The sequence below is a fragment of the Callospermophilus lateralis genome, chromosome 13 (genome assembly GCF_048772815.1).
Source record: "Callospermophilus lateralis isolate mCalLat2 chromosome 13, mCalLat2.hap1, whole genome shotgun sequence".
NCBI lineage: Eukaryota > Metazoa > Chordata > Mammalia > Rodentia > Sciuridae > Callospermophilus > Callospermophilus lateralis.
This window is the reverse complement of record NC_135317.1, coordinates 48,260,042-48,281,365: the sequence shown is the minus strand read 5'-3', so window position 1 is coordinate 48,281,365 and position 21,324 is coordinate 48,260,042. Positions and strand designations below refer to the sequence as shown.

The following is a 21,324-nucleotide window of genomic DNA, read 5'->3' as shown; positions in this document are numbered from 1 at the left end:
TATTGTACAAGGAAACAAGCTATTGATATTTTAATATTTTAATCAGTTTTTCCTGATGTATGTAAGCTATTCAGGTACTCTAAGTATTTTTGTATTTATTACCATCAAAATATTCTAGGTAGTTTCCAATGTGGAGATTCACTAAAGGCTATATGCAGAAATTCTTCTAACTGTATGTTGGTTAAAGGCAAAAATGTCTGACGCAAAGATTTGAAACACAACACCATTTTTAATTGATCCTTGTTGTTAAGCTTTAGTCTAACAACCGTTTCAGTCATTTCTTTTGCTGTTCAGCTGGTGTCTCTGCATGTGCCTATTATTTTTTTTATGTACCTACTAAACAAACAATATATCAAATAGATTTATGAATACTAGTGATTGTTCATGTCCTATACATTTTATTTAACTTAATTCAAATTATAGAATGATTAATTATTTTATGAAGTACATTTATATGCTTTGATTTAGAAGAATTCTCTATTCCTACAATTTTTCTGCAGCAGAAAACCATGTTAACACATGGCTCAAATACGACTATGATCCAAAAAGGAAGCACATTCCTTTTAGTAAAAGCTTCATGTCCCTTCAGCTTCTTTCCAACCCGCCTTTACCACACTGGGACTAAACCATGACGTCAGTGAACTGTACCTTTACTGCGCCATTCTCATGCATGGTGATGCAGTTATCTGCATCTTCTGAGAGCTGATACAAGGCCTGGGCTGTTGCTCTATGCACATTGGTGTCATTCGATTTCAGGTAGCGCACCAAAGGAGCCACTGCTCTGTGCTCGCCGAAGGCCACTCTGTTTCTGCCCCACATACAGCAACGTGAGACAGCCTCTGCCAGATGACGCCTCAATTTATCATTATTCTGCACAAAGAAAACCAACTTAAGAAATGTGCATTGTAATCACTCTGTATGATCACATGTATGCACTTTATGCTTATGGCTACTAAGATGCAAATGAGTTTGGAGGGATGCAGTAGCTGGCTCCTTAGTGGGTGTTTCGAAGGAGCTAGTATTGTGGTGGGTCACCAATGACCAAGGTTCAAGTCTGAGTTTTCTTTGTACAAACTGGATTTTATAGAAAATTGGATATTCTTCAAGGAATACCTCACATAGCTGGGATAAATGGATTAATTCTTCTTCTTCACCTTAGGAATACTTCTACATCTTGGTAACACACCTTGGGCCCCAAGCGGGGGAAGACAGTGTAGGAAATATGATAACATATATGGGGTCCTCCATTTTTCTTTCTGTATACCTTGTGCAAATTAGATCCTTTTTGTATGTAATTACCTTGTACAGGTAAAATGTAACTGAATTGGACATGGTCTCTGTTTAACTGTACTATTCTCCTGACTCAGGCAACAACTTGGTGAACTTAACAATCTAGCAGATTCTCTTAGGAACTCAAAGTATCCGATACCAGGTATTGTTCCAGTGCTTGAATTTCTGCTCTACGACTTTTCTGCCAAGTGGCAGTCCAGGCTATGCTTGAATACCTCTGGTTAAGATGAAGTCATTGTCCCTCAAGGCTGCCTATTCTATCTGGCACAGCTTCAGGTAAACAATACAGTGGTGGCCAACACCTTCTAGCTTAAGAATGCTACCAATCCAAGCTTGCTAAGCGGAGGAGGTGCCACTCAACTTCTAATGTCGGCATGAACAATAAAAATGATGACAGTGGCAGTGAATAGGTAACACTTACATAGTAGCACTGCTATTTGCCACCACTTCACTTGCCAGTGACAAATAAAAAAACAGCCTCTTAGGATGAAGTTGTGGCTTAGTGGTAGAGCACGCACCTGGCCTGTGTGAGGAACTGGGTTCGATTCTCAACACCACATATAAGTAAATTAATTAATTAAATAAAGGTCCAACAACAACTAAAAAAAATATTTTAAAAAAACCAGCCTCAATTCTACAGGAGCCTGTATATTAACATTTTATCATTTCGAAATATACTTTTGCATATCTAGGTTTCAGAAAAATTAAGTGAGTTAAGAAAATCTCAGACTTCTTAAGTAGTGGATATTAACCATGAATTCAGGTCTTTGGGCTTTAAATTCACGATCTGACAATAAATATTAAAAATAAAAAAGATGTGCTACTCACTGTATTTGCCAGCTTGGACAATAAAGGAACAACCCCATGATCTGTAATAACAGCTAAGTTTTCTTGATCTTTTGCTATATTGGTAATAGCAGCACATACGCTCGCCAAAACTTCTTTGTTATCCGATTTCAGTAAATTGACAACAAGTTCCAAACCACCAACAAAGGAACGAACCATTTCTCCAGCATCCTAGACAAAAATAAGAATAAAGATGGTATCAAAAAATAACCTATATTTAAGATCTTTTTCCAAAGGTAGAAAGTGAAAAAAAAATCTGTGATGTATACATTTAGAATGAAAGACAAATTCATCTTAATTTATTTTTATATTATATATAATTTCTATGTATGTCTGTATAAAGTAATGTGCATATATGTAATATGAATATACACATATGAATATATATGAATATATATGTATATGTAATATGAGTATACACATGAATATATATGCATATGTAATATGAATATACACATATGAATATATATATATATATATATATATATATATATATACACACACACACATACACAAAATTCAGTTTGAAGATCCATTTTGTGAGAGTCACTGTGTGAGCTACTAAGGACACAGAAGTTAATAAAATACAGTTGTTTTGTTCTATGAAGACACTACAGACACTGAATGAGCCAACAGTGAACCACTGCTGTTAGAGGTGACACAGGGTTGGGTTCTTGCAAGACTCTGGACACAATATTTTCATCATTTTGTGAATATATAATCTTGTTTACATGGTTCTATTTGAAAACACCTCATTTCATATAGATTCTTAAATCGTGAGCCTTGAATTCACGGCCAACAGTGCTGTAACTCATGCAAGGAAGCTCATCCAACCAACAAATTTTCTCCCTAAGGCACATGAAAGACGCCACAACCAGTGAAAGTCCACAAAATGTACCACCGCAAAAAATGGGATCCTAATTAGAACAAGTTAGACTCCACGTCAGAATGTCAAAGTACACTCCACTGTGGGATAGCTAAAACTTTTTTAAAAGCCCTAGTTAGAGCCCAGGGATGGAGTCCAGTGGTGAGGTGCTTGCCCAGCAGGTTGGAAGCCCTGGGTTCAAACTCCAGGATTAAAAACAGCAACAAAGAACCCTAGGCAGCACTGCAGTACTAGACCATTTTTAAGCCGTGAAATAACTAACAATATGTACAAAAGTATGAAAAATGTGGCTCAGAGACCAGAGATGGATACTTGTTGACAGTATGAGTCCTGAAATAAGAAGGCAAAACATTATCTTATTCATGCTGGAACATGCACGTCAGAGGACACCAAGTTTCCAACTTCTGTGCAGGTCAGAGAATGACTGTGAAAACACCCTGAACATCGGTGTGGGGTTACAAATAAAATTTAGCAAGAATTCATCAGTAACATGGAGATTATCTCTCTCTCTCTCTCTCTCTCTCTCTCTCTCTCTCTCTCTCTCTCTCGCCATCCTATTGGGTACAATGGGTGGGGAAGATTGATACTGAGAAATCACACATATAATAAGTAGCACTTGGGGAGCAGGTAAAGGTATTACGAATACACACAAGGGGATTTCAGCTTTTGTAAAGATTCAAGGATTGCCTCCCCAAGAGGATCTCTATCAGTTAAAGCGTAAAGGGCACAGGGAGCTATCCATATGAAGGGGGTTATGGATGGATGACTCTTCATGTGACATAGATTCATGAGAAAGAAGTGGTTCCCCCCCACACCCCAGTTCAGAATGGTTATAGCCTAAAATAAGAAAAGGAGCTTGGGAGAAAATGAGACTGAAGAGGTGATATCTTGAAGGAGCTGATAAAGACTTGGTGGAGTTTGGAGTTCCTTTAAAGGCATTTGAAAGTCACAGAAGAGGCTTAAGTATGGGCGGTACTACTCTTGTACCCTAGGAAATCTCTCAGGGTTATGGATGCAGAGTTGGGGTTGGGACAAAGAATGAGGTTAGGAAGTCATAGGCTATTTCACGGGTCCAGACAACAGGTTGGTGATAGAGTGGAGAAAGGGGATGATCAAAGTCTGCAGAGAAAGGTGTGGATTGGGGAAACCTCATGGGAGAAGATCAAAGTCATTGATGATTCCCATGTTTCTGGGTTGACCCAGTGGTGCCAATGTTGGAAAAACAGTTTTGTTTTGCAGGGTGGAGAAGGGTGAAACTTGGGAAGAGAAGACCTAATTTGAATAAAGTGATCACAGACATTTAAATGGACATATCCAGGAGTAAGAGGGCAATATGGGTTTGGAGCTCAGAAAAGAAAAGTAGACTGGAAATATGGATTTGGAATTCACTGGCATAAAAATTGTAACTCTGAAACAATGATTGTAAAAGAATGAGCACGTGTGATCAGAATGGGCTCTGTCCTGGGTCCCAGGGATGGGCAAAGGAAAAGAATGTCAGAGGACCTTGGAAGCAGATGTTTGAACACAAATCCCATCATCCACTGAGAAACTGTATAAGTGAGGGTCTCCAATGTTCACCAATTATTTGGCCCCATGACTTCCTTACATAATAGAAATTAGCATCTTTTGAATCTCAAATATATGTCATACATGCATAAAGGCATTTGAAAGTATTTCACATAAATTACCCCAGTTAAGCCTCACCATTACCTTGCCAAGTAGGTATCAATATTTCCATTTTAGATTTTTCTCACTGAGGTTTCACAGATGTTGAACTTTGTAAACTAGATTGCAGGAACTTTGTCTTACTCAACTAGAGATTTTTATGAACCAATAATCGATTGTCTCATCCTCATGCCCCCAAATTCTTCCATAGTCTCCCCAGCCCTTAGGACAAAATTCAAACCTGACACACAGTTTACATGCCCTTCATGCTGTGCCCCAGCTCAGCTTTCCTGCCTTGATGGCCCCTCTCTAATAGCCCCACACGCCCTAACCCAGTGGCTCCCCACATGACTTATAATCACAGACTTGGGACTCATTCCCTGAGAATGTGATTCATTAAGTCTGGGTGGGGCCTATAAAAATGAGTCTTTGTAAAAGCTCTCTTGGTGAGTCTGAACTTGAGCCAGCGTTGGGAACACTGCTTTATGCATTAAGTCCTCCAGGTTTCATGCCCTTAAACCTGCTGCTTGCACATGACTCCACACCTTTGCACATGTTGTTTTGACTCCCTTCTTGGTTTGGGAATTCCTACACATCTTCAGCTATCAACTGAGGAATCATTTTTCCTGGGACTCTCTCCTAAACTTCAAATCTGAGTCAAGTAGATCCTCCTATAATGCCGATTTTTCTGTTTTATAGAAACGATCACTCTTTGTAGTCACGGCTTAATCATTTTTCTTTGACCTTGAATTGTAAGTTCTAGAAAGGCAGAGACTTTTTGTTTTGTCCATCATTGTATGCCTAGTGACTATGCCAGCTTCTAGTCGTCAGTACATGCTCAATTAACATTTGTCAAATTTGATTGCAAACTCACCACTATGACAGGAAGCTTTCACTGCAGGCATAACAAGCCAAACTAAGCTGCTAGTAAGTAGTGAAGGTAGGACCCAGGCCAAGTGATATGCAAATGTAAGAGCAAAGCAACCTTCCCTATGACATACTGCCTCTCCTGATTGCTGTGTGAACAGATGTGAGCAATACTGGTGGCCTAGTGCTCAATGCCAAATTTAAATACAACTTCTAATACAATACTTCCAAATTCTGATGTATTCACACAATTATTTGAAAAATACTTAATTGCTATTTTTTTCTAGAATTCTACAAATAAAGCTTCTCGTGTAACACAAAAGAAATTATATTTTCAACCATAGTCTGCACTTATCATGTTTCTATGCATTAGGATGTAATCAAATCATAAATTATAAATACGGATTTATTAATCTCCAAATATCCAACACAATTTAATCCTAATTATCCAGAAAGGGTAATCCTAATTACATTTCAAATCCTAATTATCCATGTTATAGATGAGGAAAACCTTAGAGGAGTTCATTAATATGCAGTAAATGGCAGAAGTGGGATTTGAATCCAGATCTGTCTGATCGCAAAGTCCCTCTACCGTATTACCATTGAGCTCTAACCACATGCTTGGTTCAAAGGAAGTTGTGCACGTGTAAGTTCCAAATAAAAAACAATTGGCTTTCTCACAAAATTTCAGGGAACTTCAAGAACATAGTCCTAAAGCTCAACTTCTCGGATACCATCTGTGTCCATCTTATACCTTAGTCAATTACAAAATTAAGAATCTTTTTTTTCCCCAAGAATTAGAGGAATTCTGGAAAGATGATAATGGCAAAGTTTCTGAAGCTTCCTATAATAACTGAGCAGTGAGTATTAAAAATTTTAAAAAACCATATATACAGTAATATGAGGTGACAAGCTATCCACACTGACTCCAAAATGAAGAGACTGGGACAAACCCACAACTTGTGAACAAGACCACAACTCCAGGAGGTTTGATGGGGCGGGTGCAGCTGTCACTCTCTGTAGCAGTAGCCGAGTCCCATGAATACTGAAAACTACAACACTTCGCTCCTGGGAGGAGTGACTGGCAACTGCATCTAAATTGAACAGAGTAGGAACACTGGGATAAAAGAGTAAGAAAGTCCAGATTTAAAAAAAAAAGAGGAAAGGGACAGAGCAGCAAGGATACATGATCTTGAGGATGTGCAATAGTAATGCTGTCCTGGATCACAGCTCTCCCCCACCAAAAAAACAGGAAGATTTGTTTCTCTTAATAATGAGCAACATAAAAAAAAAACAGTTAATTTCTATGTAGAGTTACTATAAGGAATTAAAACAGAGAGAATAAGGAATAGAAAAACATCCTTATAGAGAATGAAAACACATCAAGAAGACATGCAAATTGTAATGCAACGTGTTTATTTTATTTATTTTTTGAAATGCTGGGGATTGAACCCAGGGCTTTGCTCATGGTTAGAAAAGTGCTCCACCACTGAACTATAGTCTCAGCACCCCCTAGCAACATTTTTAAATGAACTGAAACAAGGTTATAAAAGCAATGGACAAAAAACAAGTTAGAATCATGAAAATCCACAGATTAGGTGATTAGGACATGACTTAGGAGAAGCAGAACTTCCACAAAGGAGGAATGAAAGAGAAATTCATCTTGGAAATGAAGAGTCAACTAGAAGGAACACAAGAATGCATGAACACAATGGCTGATCTCTTTAAATAAACAGAAGATGTGAAAACTGCAAAGTAATGAAAAAAGAACTCACAAAATATTCAAGAGAACAAGCTGAGAAGATCTAACACACGTGTGTTTAGAGTCCCCAAGAAGGAAAACAAAACTATACAATGGAGAAGATTTTTAAACTATAATTCGAGACAACTCTCTCTTAAAGAAATATTGAGAGTGTATTCAAAAGTCACCTTTGGTACCTGGGAAATTATACTTGGAATGGGGTAACACGAAAAACATTCTAACACAATTGTTAGACTTTAATAAAAAAATAAATGAAAAAAACCACTTTGGTTATTCAGGCAAAAAAAACCAAGTCATTTGTAAGGAAAAATATATTATTATTAGACTTTTCAGAAGCAATTTTTATGATAAATAAAAGAGAACAATACATCTAAATTACTCAATGAGAGAAAATATTGATCAAAGTTCTCATATTGAGCCAATTTGATGTTCAGTGCATAAAGCTGTTATAAACATGGAAGATTTGGGGAAGTGATGGCAACCTAAGAATGACCTGAGAAACCTACCTTTGAGAATGAATGTCAGACTTCCAAAAAGACTAGAAAGATATCAACAAAAGGACTGTGGGGCTTTTTTTAATTGTTTTCTTTTCTTGTATTAATTGTACATATTGATCCTCTGTGATATTTCAACACATGCATATAGCATACACTAACCAAATTCAATCTCTCTTTATCCATACCCCACAAAAAAACTTTCCAACTTTCCTTAATCACTTTTCTATATTCAGATTGATTTTTTTTTACTTTCACAGTTGAGAGAACATGCAGTACTTGTCTCTATCTAGCTTATTTTCACCTAACATAAAGTCCTCCAGTTCAATTCATTTTGCTAGCAAGGATTTCATTCTTCATAACTAAATAGTGTTCCATTGTGTATCTATACCACATTTCTTTTACCCATTCATTGATAGGTACTTAAGTTGAGTCCATATGTTAGCTATGATGAATAGTGTCACAACAAAAAAGGGTATACACGTATCTATTTGGTATGCTGATCTCATTTCCTTTGGATATGTCCAGAAGAGAGAGTACTGAGTCACATTGCAACTCTCTTTTTAGTTTTTTGAGGAACCTCCATATTGATCTCCATAATGGCTCTACTAATCTATATTCCCGTCAACAAGTCAATGAGAGTTCTTTTTTCCCACATCCTTGCCAACATTTGTAAATTTTTTGTCTTTGTAATAATAGCCATTCTAACTGAAGGTCAACTTAGGACCTTGAGTTTCTTAAAATTCCCTACTGATTTCATTTCCTTCAGGACTATCTCAATCCCCTTCTCAGGATTGATGTTTTAGTCAGCTTTTTCATTGCTGTGACCAAAAGACCTGATAAGAACAAGTTTAGAGGAGAAAATGTTTATTTGGGAGATCTTGATTTCAGAGGTTTCAGTCCTAGACAGTCATTCCCTGGGCCCTGAGGTGAGGTAGAACATCATGGCTGAAGGAGGTGGCAGAGGACAGCAGCTGAGGACGTGGTACTAGAAAGCAGAGAGAGAGAGAGAGAGAGAGAGAGAGAGAGAGAGAGAGAGCTGTGTCCCCCAAGAACAAAACGTACACCCCAAAGGCACAGCCCCAATAACCCACCTCCTCCACCCACACTCTACCTGCCTATAATTACCATGCAGGTAATTCCTATCAGTGGATTAATTAGTGGGTTAGGTGAAGGGTCTCATAACCCCATTATTTCACCTCTAAACTTACTGGCATTGTCTCACACATGAGCTTTTGAGGATACCTCATATTTAAACCATGACCATTGGTCACTCCTTCCCTCCACACTCTTACAGATGTTTTTCTCCAAAATCCATTTCCCCATTCTTCTTTGCTTGCCAAACCTTGATAATTGATTGTCTGCCTCATACCCACAGCATCAGGAGGGGTCCTCTGGACCCCAAGGGCAATTCTGGACTGGCCCACCCCTATCACAGAAGTCCCACTCCACTTGCCAATTATTTGTTAAGGGTCCAGTTATAGCCAGTGAAGTCTGAAATATTCTCTTATAGTCTTCCAAGAATGTTTTGTTAATTGTAAGGAATTATCACAGGTCACACTAAAAACGGCAAAAGGAAAAGAGACTGGGTCCTTGATGACACTGTTGAGTTTCTGGACCAACTAACCCCAAAATCTGATTCTGACATTTACAAAGGCATCGTTAGCTCTTTATTCATTGTGTTGCAATGATTTCTTATGGGTCCCTCCTCCATTCATTTGTCAGCTCTTCAAGAACAGAGGTACCTGTTCTCATTTTCTGATTCTCCCTTGGCAGATAGGCTCCTGCCTGTCACACAGTGGCCAGTCAATAACTGTTGAATTATGCAAACAGAAAAAGAGAACTACAAGTTTAAGACACTTAGACATAGTGATAAACACTAGAAAAGAATATTATCTCTACATGGTAGAATATAAATTGGTAGGATCAGGTCAACAAGCCAAATTCCAAATCGGCCTTGCTTCTCTGGAGTCAGCCTCACAGAGCCTAATGAATTCCCGATTTTCCCATTTTGCTTTATCAGTAGAGACTAAGCCACAGCACTGGGGCTGTACTGGGAAAAGTGACAAAAGTGATCACATCTCCCTCTGATCCAAGAACTTCCTAAGGTACATGGTATGAGATACAGGGAGCCAAAGTCTCCGTGAGATCATGGGCCTCGCTCACTAGCATCTCGAGCTTGCCATCAACAGGACAGAGAAATTTTAGACTCAAAAGCCTTCCCTCCAAAGTTCGTTTATTTGTTTTGAAGGTGTGATTTCTTTCTTTTCTCTTTTCCTTTTTGAGTTTAAACATTTTAAACACATGACGTCTTGCCTGCCGCATAGTTTCTATGGAAAGGGAGACAGTATATTTGAGGATGGAAAAAATAATTACTCTGCCAAAACTGTCTTTCCCTAACGCTAAACGACTGGGCAAATTCACCACATTTTCCACCTTCTCACATATCTTAAAAACTAGCCCTTGCCAGTTTCACCACTGGTACAATGCTGGTTATGCACAATTCAAATATTCGTCTATAACAGAAAAGGCCTTAGTAATAATAATAACTGCCTAATTTCTTGCAGTTAAAAACAGATTCCCGTATGCATTAGTTTCAGGTGACCCTCACAAAACTGCCTCAAGGAGGCATGATATCCTCAATTTATAATCACAAAGGCTCAAGGTTCATGAGTAGTTAGCAACAAAACTAAATGTTAACCTAAGATTTCTTGAATTCTGTAGTATCTTTTCCCAATATGCTGTGTACTTAGCCTTGGAAGCCCTTACAGTGATACTGATCACATTAAATCCAGTTTATCATCAGAAGAATATTCACAATTTGGGGGATTAATAATTCCAAAAAAAAGATAAAGTTATGTTGCCAGTGACATTTCCTGAGACAAACAAAAACAGTCCCTGAAAAAGAGAATATGAAACAGCTTTTTAATACTATTAAAAATGGAATGATTAAATAAGTAGAAAAAGGTGTCAAGTTCAAACTCAACAGAAAATCAAGTCGAATGCACAAATACGATAAAAAATTTAAAATAGCCAAATACGAACATTTGGCTAAAATTCAACTAATAGGAAAATATTAAGACGTTATTTACAGATTAATGAATAAAACAGAGAATACTGGGTGTTTTGGCACAGAGCAATTAAATTAATGGGTATGAAATTCTTTCTCTTGCCTCCAGCAAAAAGAACTGGCAGTTTTCTGATGAGGTGAGATATACATAATACAACTTTAAAGCACATACAAGGCAAGCGTAACATGACTTAAGACAAAAATTTTTAACCAGAAGAGCTATAAAAACACTGCTCTATGCCACATAGAGACCATATGATGCATAATATAGCATTTGAAAAAGATTTAAAAATAGCACACTGCATATAAAAATTTCAAAAATCCTACACTCACATTCGAATAGCATGTCAGAGAAACCAAAACTGAACAGGCAAATCTTGTCCTAAATGCATATTCAATAAATTAAGCCCTTTTAAAATTCTAAATACACTGTATATATACTCCAGGAGAACAGGGTTTGTTTGTGCTGCTCTATCACAATAACATCCTTGTTCTTTTCCCAGTGGTTAACAAACCCTAAAGTTTAAAAAAATTATTGATGAATTAATTAGAATTACCTTATACTCTCAAATGTAGTTTTTCAAAAAATCAAAATTAGAATATCAGTCATAGTGCTTTTCCTTATAAGCTGAAGGAAATAAAAATTAATTTCAGGTAAAAGTAATGATATAATCCTTATAGTCCAGATTTACATAGCAAAAACATATTACGCTTTGAGGACAGTTTTATCCAATTGACTCTCAAGAAATATAAAGAATATAAATTGATACTTTCTTTTTTTTTCTACTTTCCTAACGTAGTACAAGACAATTTTCTTAAATATCATAGGACAACTATAATTTTCCCACCTCCTATGTTTATTCTGCTTTAGATGCAATATTCTGTTAATGAGGAGGTCTAAATTGTGAGGAACCATTGTGTAACCAGAGGCTTACAGAGTTAATTATGTGACATTCTTAACCAATGACGCATTTGAAAAAACTTTATAATAAGTACAAGGTGCTAAATGAAGGTAAGTCATATTATCATAAAGTAGCTATTATTTATAAGCTACATTTGTATATATTTGTGAGTATTTTTAAAGCATATGTATATTTTTATTTTTTTTAAATGTATATAAATATCTATATCTATTTAAACTTTCCCCTTGCTTACACCCTCAATAACCCACAGATTAAGATGAGTAAAGCAAAGTCCTGCTCAGATTCAGACAGATGCTTCTGAAAAGTGAGTTTTATGGATCAGGCTAAGAATAACATTTGAAACAATAATTTTGACAGAATGAAAATTAACTATATGAAATATAATGCTGCAGAAACAAGAGATCTTCAAGAGATTGCTTTCCAAAAGTTTACTTCTTGGGTCAGTTATTCCACATTTTTCTATAAATATGGGGTTAGCATGCCAATTCATCATGTGAGAGTCTATTTAACTCATAATGAATGTGAAGTATCAATTAAGTTAATTGTAAAAGTTAATCCTTATCTTCATGATGTTACATTATTCACAAGTCTGTGGGGAGGAAGAAAGTAGAGCTGTATGTGATTGAAAGTAAGTTATTGTCAATTTAAGCTAGAATACCGTAACTTTAGGATATTATATACATCCCCATTAGTAACCACAATAAAAAAGCACAAAAGAGGGCTGGGGTTGTGGCTCAGCGGTAGAGTGCTTGCCTCTTGCCTTGCACGTGCGAGACCCTGGGTTCGATCCTCAGCATCACGTAAAAAATAAATCAATAAAATAAAAGTATCATGTCCAACTACAACTAAAAAATAAATATTAAAAAAAAACACAAAAGAAAATGAGAAGGAAATCAAAATGTCACGGTAAAAAATCAATGACACGCAAAGGAAAAAAGTAATGAAGGAAATGAGGGATAGAAAAGCTAGAAAACACAGAAAACAACAAAATAGCAAAAGTAAGTGCTTCACTATTAATAATAATTTAAATGTAAACGGAACAAACTCCCAATCAAAAGACAGACTGACAAAATGCATTGAAAGACAGGATCTAACAATATGCTGTCTACAATATTTACCTGATATTAGGAACATGCATAGGTTGAAAAAAGACAGTTCATGCAAATAGTAATCTAAAGAAAGCAGGGATGGCTATACTGTTAACATACAAGGTCAGGGATGGCTGTACTGTTAACATACAAGGTAGACTGTAAGCCATAAATAGTTATAAGAGACCAAAGAGGACAGAAGGGTCAATTCAACAAAATATAATAATTACATCGGAGCTCCAAAATAGATGAAGCAAACAGCAACGCAATTGAAGGGAGAAACACACAGCTTCGAAATCCTACTTTCATTCATGAATTAAAAGAAAGAAGGTAAAAATGGAAAACAGAGGATTTGAACAACTCTGAAGACCAACTGGACCTAACAGACATATACAAAACACGCTGAAACAGCAGACTACTTAGTTTTCTCAAGTGCATACTGAACATCCTCCAGGATAAACCATGTGTTAGTAAACAAAACAAGCCTTAAATTTTTTGAAAAGATTGAATTCACATAAAGTATCTTTTCCAAACACAGTGAAATGAAACTGGAAATCTACAGCAGAAGGACAATTGAAAAATTCACAAATAAGTGGAAATTCAACAACACATTTGTAAACCATCAATGAATCAAGGCAGTTATTACAAATAAATAGAAAAACAATAAAAAAAACCAATTTAACAGAAATAAAGGAATTATATGTGCAAGTAATTATATGCCAACATCTTGGATATCCTAGATAAAAATGGAAAAATTTCTAAAAACATACAATCTAGCAAAACTTAATCTTTAAAAAAAAAAATAAAATAAAACCTTAACAGACCTAAATTGACTAGGAAGACTGAAGCAGTAATCAAAAACTTACAAAAAAGCCCAGGAAAGGTTTCACTGATGAACTCTACCAAACATTCAAAAACGAATTGAGAACTGGGCTTAGTGGCACAGGACTATAATCCCAGTGGCTCAGGAGGCTGAGGCAGGAGGATTGCAAATTTAAAGCCAGTCTCAGCAATTTAGTGAGGCTCTCAGCCCCTCAGCGAGACCCTGTCTCTAATAAAATTTTTTTGAAAAGGGCTGGGAATGTGGCTCAATGGTTAAGTATCCCTGGGTGGTTCAATCCCCAGTACCACCCCCGCTAAAATTAAGATTCAGTCCTCTTGAACTCTTCCCAAAAATTGGAGAGAAGGGAACACTCTTAAACTCGTTGTATAAGGTTAGAAATATTCCAATACTAAAGCTGAAGGTGCTTAAAACAAAAACTCAAGAAATACCTATCGACCAAACATCTCTTATGATACTGATATAAAAATCTCCAATAAGAGCTGGGGTTGTAGCTCAGTGGCAAAGGACTTGCCTAGCATGTGTGAGGCACTGGGTTCCATCCTCAGCACCACATAAAAATAAATAAATAAATAAATAAAGGTTTTGTGTCCATCTACAACAACAAAAAAATATTTTTTAAAATCTCCAATAAAATAGTAACATACCAAGGTCAATAGCATATTAAAAGAATTATAATACCACAGTATAATGCAATTTAGTCCTAGAATACAAGGATAGTTCAATATATTAAAGTCAATCTATAAATAAGCCACATTAGCAAAATAAAAACCACATCATCATTTCAATTAGGGCACAAAAGGCATTTGAAAAAGTTCAATTCCATTTTGTGATTGAAAAACATCTCAATAAACTAGATATAGAAGAAAACTACTCAGAATAATAAAAGCCACATATGAAAAATGCAACAGTTGATATAGTCAATGATGAAAGACTGAAAGTTTTTCCTCTTAAAGATCCAGAGCAAGGCAGGGATATGCAGGTTTTAGCAATTCTATTCAACATAGTACTAGAAGTTCTAAGTCAGAAGAATAAGGCAAGAAAAAGAAATTAAAAATCTCCAAATTGGAAAGAAAGAAGTAAAATTACCTCTGTTCACAATTGATATGATCTTATATGTAGAAAAACCTAAAGATGGTGTTAGACCTGATAAATTTATCAAAGCTGCAGGATAAAAAAATCATCATGCAAATATCAGTTGCATTTCTATATACTAACAGTGAGCAATCTGAAACAAAACAAAAATAACTTCTTTTACAATTGTATTAAAAAAATTAACAAAGGAGCCAAAAACTTCTTGCATTTATGGACTAGAAGACTTAATATTGTTAAAATGTCAGTCATACCTGAGCTGATCTACAGATACTATGTATTATCAATGACTATTTTTGCAAAAATAGATAAATCCTTTCTAAAATTCATATGTAATCTCAAGGGGATCTTGAAAAGGAAAAAAAATGTAGATTTCATACTTCCTGATGTCAAAATTTACTACAAGCTTCAGTGATCAAAAAAATGTGATCCTGGTGTAATGCAACAAAATAGAGATGTATATAAACCCTCCTGTATTTTGTCTGTTTCTGCAAGAATATCAAGACCATCTAATGGGGAAAGGACAGTCTTTTTAACAAATGGTGCTGGGAACCTGGATAGTCACATGCAAAAAGAATGAAGTAGGACCCCCTCTACTGTATACCATACACAAAACATGAACTCAAATGGATTAAAGTCCCAAAGAGAAGACCCCCAAATATAGATTCTGGAAGGAAAAAATCCAAAGCACAATGTAGTCAAAGTTCTGAGTTTGGTAAGTTTAGATCCAAAAGCAGTCACAAGGTCCTTAGTTCAGATTTTATAGGAGAAAATAATAAAAAGACTTCCAGATAGGAGACCCAAATCTTGTTCACTTCTTGAACACAGATGTACAAAAGGGATTCCATATTCATAAAAGAAGGTGGACAAACATTAGACTGCCATGGCTGTTTCTAAGATGAATTTGTGCCTGCAGAGACAGTGATGGACCAACCTGGTGGCCAGACTCTAAGCCAGGGACAGAGGAGAATTAGAGCAATTGCCAGGACAGAGACTTATTGGATAGAGAAGCAAACTTGCCAGAGAACAGTCTTCGGAAGAAAAAAACCATGCTTTTGACAAACCCAGCACAGCAATTTGAATCTAGATAATTCCAGAATACAAAGATAAACTCTGTGAGTGATTTTCTCACACAAGAATTTTGAGTCATGGGGCTGGGGTTATGACTCAGTGGTAGAGTGCTTGCCCCACATGTGTGAGGCACTGGGTTCAATTCTCAGCACCACATATAAATAAATGAATAAACTAAAAGTCCATCAACAACCAAAAATAAAAAAATGAAATAAAAAAGAACAGGTAGAAATAAAAAATATTTTTAAAAAAAGAATTTTGAGTCATTAGAAAACTTGAAGCCATGTTGGAAAACAGAAAGGGTCCACCTGGTGTCCCCAGCTCTGAGTCTTACAATCTTGTGTATTCTGTGTTGGCAGTGTTGAAGTTCCACAACCCCAAAGGTCTCATGGCATCCTAGCTTCCCAATCTTGCAGTCCTGCAGTCCCACATTTTGGTGTGTGGTCCTTTGTCCCACGGTTCCATGTTCCAACCTTGCAGTCCCAGTGTCCCAAAGTCAGGTTTCATGGATGGTCACTCCCACGCTCTCCAATCCTAGTCCTGTGCTCTCAAAGTCTGCCAAGGATTGCAGTCTTACAAAGATGTACTCTCACTGTCTAGCCACCCTGTGGCCTCAAAATATCCAGATCTTGCAATTTTGTAATTTTCAGATATAGCAATCTCTTCGTACTTGGTCCCAAGACCTGCTAGAGGCAAGACTTGGTTTCACCTACAAAGTGTTTGAAGTCAGAGATGACCTGAGTTTAGTCAGAAGTTCAACCAAGGTTCTGCCAAACTCAACTTTGATAAGACCGAAAGATAAGCCTCAAAGCCACTCAGATAATTGAAATTGAGCTGAGTACTGAAAAGTGATAAACTTGGGCTTCTGGAATGTGATTTCTAAGGTCTTGATAGATGAAAAAGCAGTAATCCTGCTTCCAACAAATTCAATTTTTTATTTCATCAAATTAGTTAACCCCTGATTCCTGCTATCCAAAGAAGGAAAGAATGCTCTTTCTATTTTAAAAATCTATATACATAACATACTCACATACAATGGCACTTTTAAAACATATGCATTTTAATATATGCAATGACCAGCATACAAAAACAATTTTTAAACCAACAAGGAATGCAAAGAAGCACATGGAATCAGAGACTAAGGAGAGAAAAGAGAATGTGGAAGGAAAAACTTTTAAAATAATGACCCAAATATTTTCCCAAATTGAACCAAAAGAGCAACCAAAAAATTCAGAGAAAGCTCCGAGAACCACAGAGTAAGTATTAAAGCAGACACACACACACACACACACACACACACACACGTTAAAATTAGTTGCCGAAAACTAAGAATAAAAAAGTCTAAAATAAGCCAAAGAGGAAAGTCATAAGTAAACAAAGAGGATCAAAGATAAAAATTTCTTATCAGAAACAGAGAAGGGTAGAAAACTGCAAAACAACAGTTTTGAAGTGCTAAAATAGAGAATAGGTCCAAATATGAATTTGAGTAAGGTTTATGGAAGTTAGAATCAATGTATTCCCAACTTTTAGAAATGATTGGGAATGTGGGAAATCATTTAGTAAATTCTAAAATAGAACCCTATACGAGAAAGGGGTAATATGGGTCTTATGAGATTAGAGAAACTCACTGAAACAGTGGGGGTTGGGGGAGCAAGTTTACTAGAGAAAGTTACCTTGACCAATTTGAGATTGTGATCCTGAGATCTTAATGATGGTAGTCAAGTCAAATGACATGATTTTCCCCGGTGACAGTCACCTGCTAGAGGATAGTTCTTAGGGAAGACAGATGTGTTCCTCCATGCAGAGTTGAGACTTTGTCAGGCAGGTACAGTGAACAGAAAGAGGGTGCACTGACTTGCTGGTATTTGGAAAGGAGCGCAATGATAGATGGTGGACTCTAATGTGCAAAAGGAAAGAAATGAACATAGAAGGCCTGGTACTGGGTTGCCTCCTGCTTCACTCTTCCTGCTCAGGACTGCCTTGGCTATTCTGAGTCTCTTATTTTTCCAAATGAATTTTATGATTGCTTTTTCTAGTTCTATGGAGAATGTCATTGGGATTTTAATAGGAATTTCATTAAATCTGTATAGCACTTTGGGTAGTATGGCCATTTTAACTATATTAATTCTACCAATCCATCTTCTGAGGTCTTCTTCCATTTCTTTCTTTAGTGTTCTGTAGTTTTCATTGCAGAGGTTTTTCACCTATTTAGATTGATTTTTAAAAATGTTCATCATCTCTAGCAATTAAAGAAATGTGAATCAAAACTACTTTAAGATTTCATCTCATTCCAGGCAGAATGGTAGTTATCAAGAACACAAGTAATAAAAAGTGTTGGTGAGGATGTGGGGAAAAAGGTTCACTCATATATTGCTAGTGGGACAGCAAATTGGTGGAACCACTATCGAAAGCAGTATGGAGATACCTCAGAAAACTTGGAATGGATCCACCATTTGATCCAGCTATCCCACTCCTCGGTTTATACCCAAAAGACTTAAAATCAGCATACTACAGTAACACAGCCACATCAATGTTTACAGCAGCTCAATTCACAAAGCTAAACTATGAAACCAACCTAGATACTCTTCAACAGAAGAATGGATAAAGAAAATGTGGTACATATACACAATGGAATATTACTTAGCCTTAAATAAGAATGACATTATAGCATTTTCAGGGGAATGGATGGAGCTAGAGAATAACATGCTAAGTGAAATAATCCAATCCCAAAAAAACAAAGCCGAATGTTTTCTGATAAGTGGATGCTGATCCATAGTGGGTCAGAGCTATAGGGAAGAATGAAGAAACTTTGGTTTGTGTAGAGGGGAATAAGGGGAGGGTTGGGGTTGTGGAGATGGGAAGGTCAGTAGAATGAAACAGACATTATTACCCTATATACATGTATGATCACACTACTGGAATGACTCTGCACCATGTACAGAGAAATGAGAAGTTATGTTCCATTGTGTATATTATGTCAAAATGCATTCTACTGTAAAATAAATTTTGAAAAAAGATTAAAATAAAAAAGAAATGAACATAGGAGAGTGTTGAGAACCACAGCTGAAGGGGCGCCAGCAAACTTCCAGCTGCCAGTTGATGATTGGCTCACAGCGGCCCCAGCAAACTTCTAGCTGCCAACTGACTGGCTCCTCTGCGGTGATGCTCATTGGGCTGTTTCCCCACCCTTTCAGACCACGGAGCTGCTCATTGGGGGACTTTTTTTGGCTCTGCCCACACGACCCAGCCAAGTCAGCCTCAAGAGCAGGAGGAGTGGGGGAGGAGGAGAGGCTTCTGGGAAGCCGGTGGTGGCAGTTGGGCTCTGAAGGTTTTTCCTGAGGAGCTCTTTTGTTTGGCTGTGTGGTTCTAAAAATAAAGTTCGTTTCTTTTGACAAGTGGCTCCTGAATTGTGCCCAGCCAGACTGAGGCATTTGGTGGCCCGTACGGGGAACGACTGAGGGTAAGTGATAAGGTAAACTGCTCACCCCTGAGGGCAAGGCGAGAGGATGGGTAGCCATTTTAAGATTATTCTTTTGTTTTGCTTCACTTTTGTTTTAAGTTGCCTGTCCCTGGAGATGTGTAAGATGGAAGAAAATCACTCACATCTGAGGAACAGATAGGGAGAAAGGATGGATGGACATTTCAGAATGCTATTATAATGATTTTGTGTTGTTCCAATTTTGTTTCACTCTGTTTCAGTTTTCTTAGGCGTTATCTTGTTGGGTTGTATTATAGTAGAAATATGGGATCAGAAATTAGTAAAAAACAAACTGAAAGAGTGTTAAGTAAATTGTTAGAGGAAGGAGGCATCCCAGTAAAATCAAGAGCAGTCAGGGCATACATTGACACAATACAAAAATGTAGCCCATGGCTTTTAAAGGAGGAGTTGTTAAATATATCACAATGGAACCATCATGGTGAAGATTTAAAAAGAATAGAAAAGAAAAGCCCAGGAACTTTGCCAGTTGGCACATTGACATTGTGGGCGTTGGTATCTTGTTTGCTTAGTCCAAAGCCTTCAGTTCAGACAAAGGTAGAGGAAGGAGAAGACACACTGATTCAAGTAAAAGAGAAGGTCTCTCAAGTTAGTCAGAAAGAGGAAAAGATTCAAGTAAAAGAGAAGGTCTTTCCAGCTAGTCAGATAGAGGAAGAAAGCTTAGAGCAGAAAAAGCCATCAGGGGAAAAGTTACAACAGGAGACTGCTACTAACACCTTTCTATCACCAGAGGGCGTAAGTGTCCAACCAACAGCGCCACCTCCATATGGTGGGAGGCCCCCAATCCCTGCAGTTGATAGTTGGGATCCTGAGACAGAATCTCAAATATTAACATGCCCTGTATTTGAGGCAGGAGGGCAGCGAATTCACCATGCTTTAAATTTCAAAACAGTGAAGCAGCTAAAAGATGCTGTAACAACCTATGGTCCTCAAGCACCCTTCACTGTAAGCATGGTCGAATCCATTACCAACTTGAACATGACGCCAGCAGATTGGGCTAATATGTGTAAAGCTGTGCTAAATGGAGGACAATACCTGTTATGGAAGGTTGCCAATGAGGAATTTTGCAAGGAGATGGCTAGGCGAAATGCAGCAGCTGATTATCCTCAGAGAAATCTAGATATGTTATTAGGAAAGGGACCTTATGAGGATCAGCAGCAACAAATTGCATATGATCCTGGTGTATACGCACAAATTGCTGTAGATGCAGTTAGGGCATGGAAGACTTTACAAGGACATGGAGGTTTACAAGGTCAATTATCTAAGGTAATACAAGGAGCTAATGAACCTTATGCTGAATTTGTAGATAGGCTTATTCAAACAGCTACCAGAGTTTTTGGGAATACAGAACAAGCAATGCCATTAGTAAAACAACTGGCTTATGAGCAAGCGAATCGTTGGTGCAGAGAAGTCATCAGACCATGGAAACATGAAGATTTAAACACATATATTAAATTATGTAGAGACATTAATGAACAAGAGCAAGTCGTGGCAGCTGCAGTAAAACAGGCTTTAGATGCCAGGCCAAAAAATGCTACAATTGTGAACAAACAGGACATTTTAAAAGGAATTGCTCTATAGGAGGAGGGTTTAACAAAACTAGGTATCAAAGGAGTAGAATACTGGGTATTTTCCCACTATGCCGTAGAGGGAGACACTGGGCTAATGAATGCCGTTCTCAAACCACCATAGAGGATACTCCATTTTCAAAAAACGAACAAGGACCAGGTGTTTATCCACAATATCGTGGAGAAAGGCATCAGGCTCCGTTGCCAAAAAATGGACGGGGGGCCCAATGCTCCGGGCCCAAAACCACAAATATATGGAGCATTGGAAGAACCCAGCAACCCCAGGACACATTGTCCATCAGATCCCTCATCAGACAAACCAGAGGGACCGCAGGGTTGGACATCTGTGCCTCCACCAGAGCAGT

At 37.3% G+C, this 21,324-nt stretch overlaps 1 protein-coding gene across 1 annotated transcript in view; it reads right to left on the bottom strand.

Annotated features, from left to right (window-relative positions):
• Odad2 (outer dynein arm docking complex subunit 2) overlaps nt 1–21,324 on the bottom strand; it is a 155,791-nt gene that overhangs the window by 49,029 nt on the left and 85,438 nt on the right. Inside the window, exons 17-18 of the mRNA XM_076831974.1 lie at nt 2,119–2,307; nt 649–870 (exon numbers count right to left, since the gene is read on the bottom strand). Of these exons, the coding sequence (XP_076688089.1) occupies nt 649–870; nt 2,119–2,307 (411 nt within the window). The remainder of the gene's footprint in view (nt 1–648; nt 871–2,118; nt 2,308–21,324) is intronic.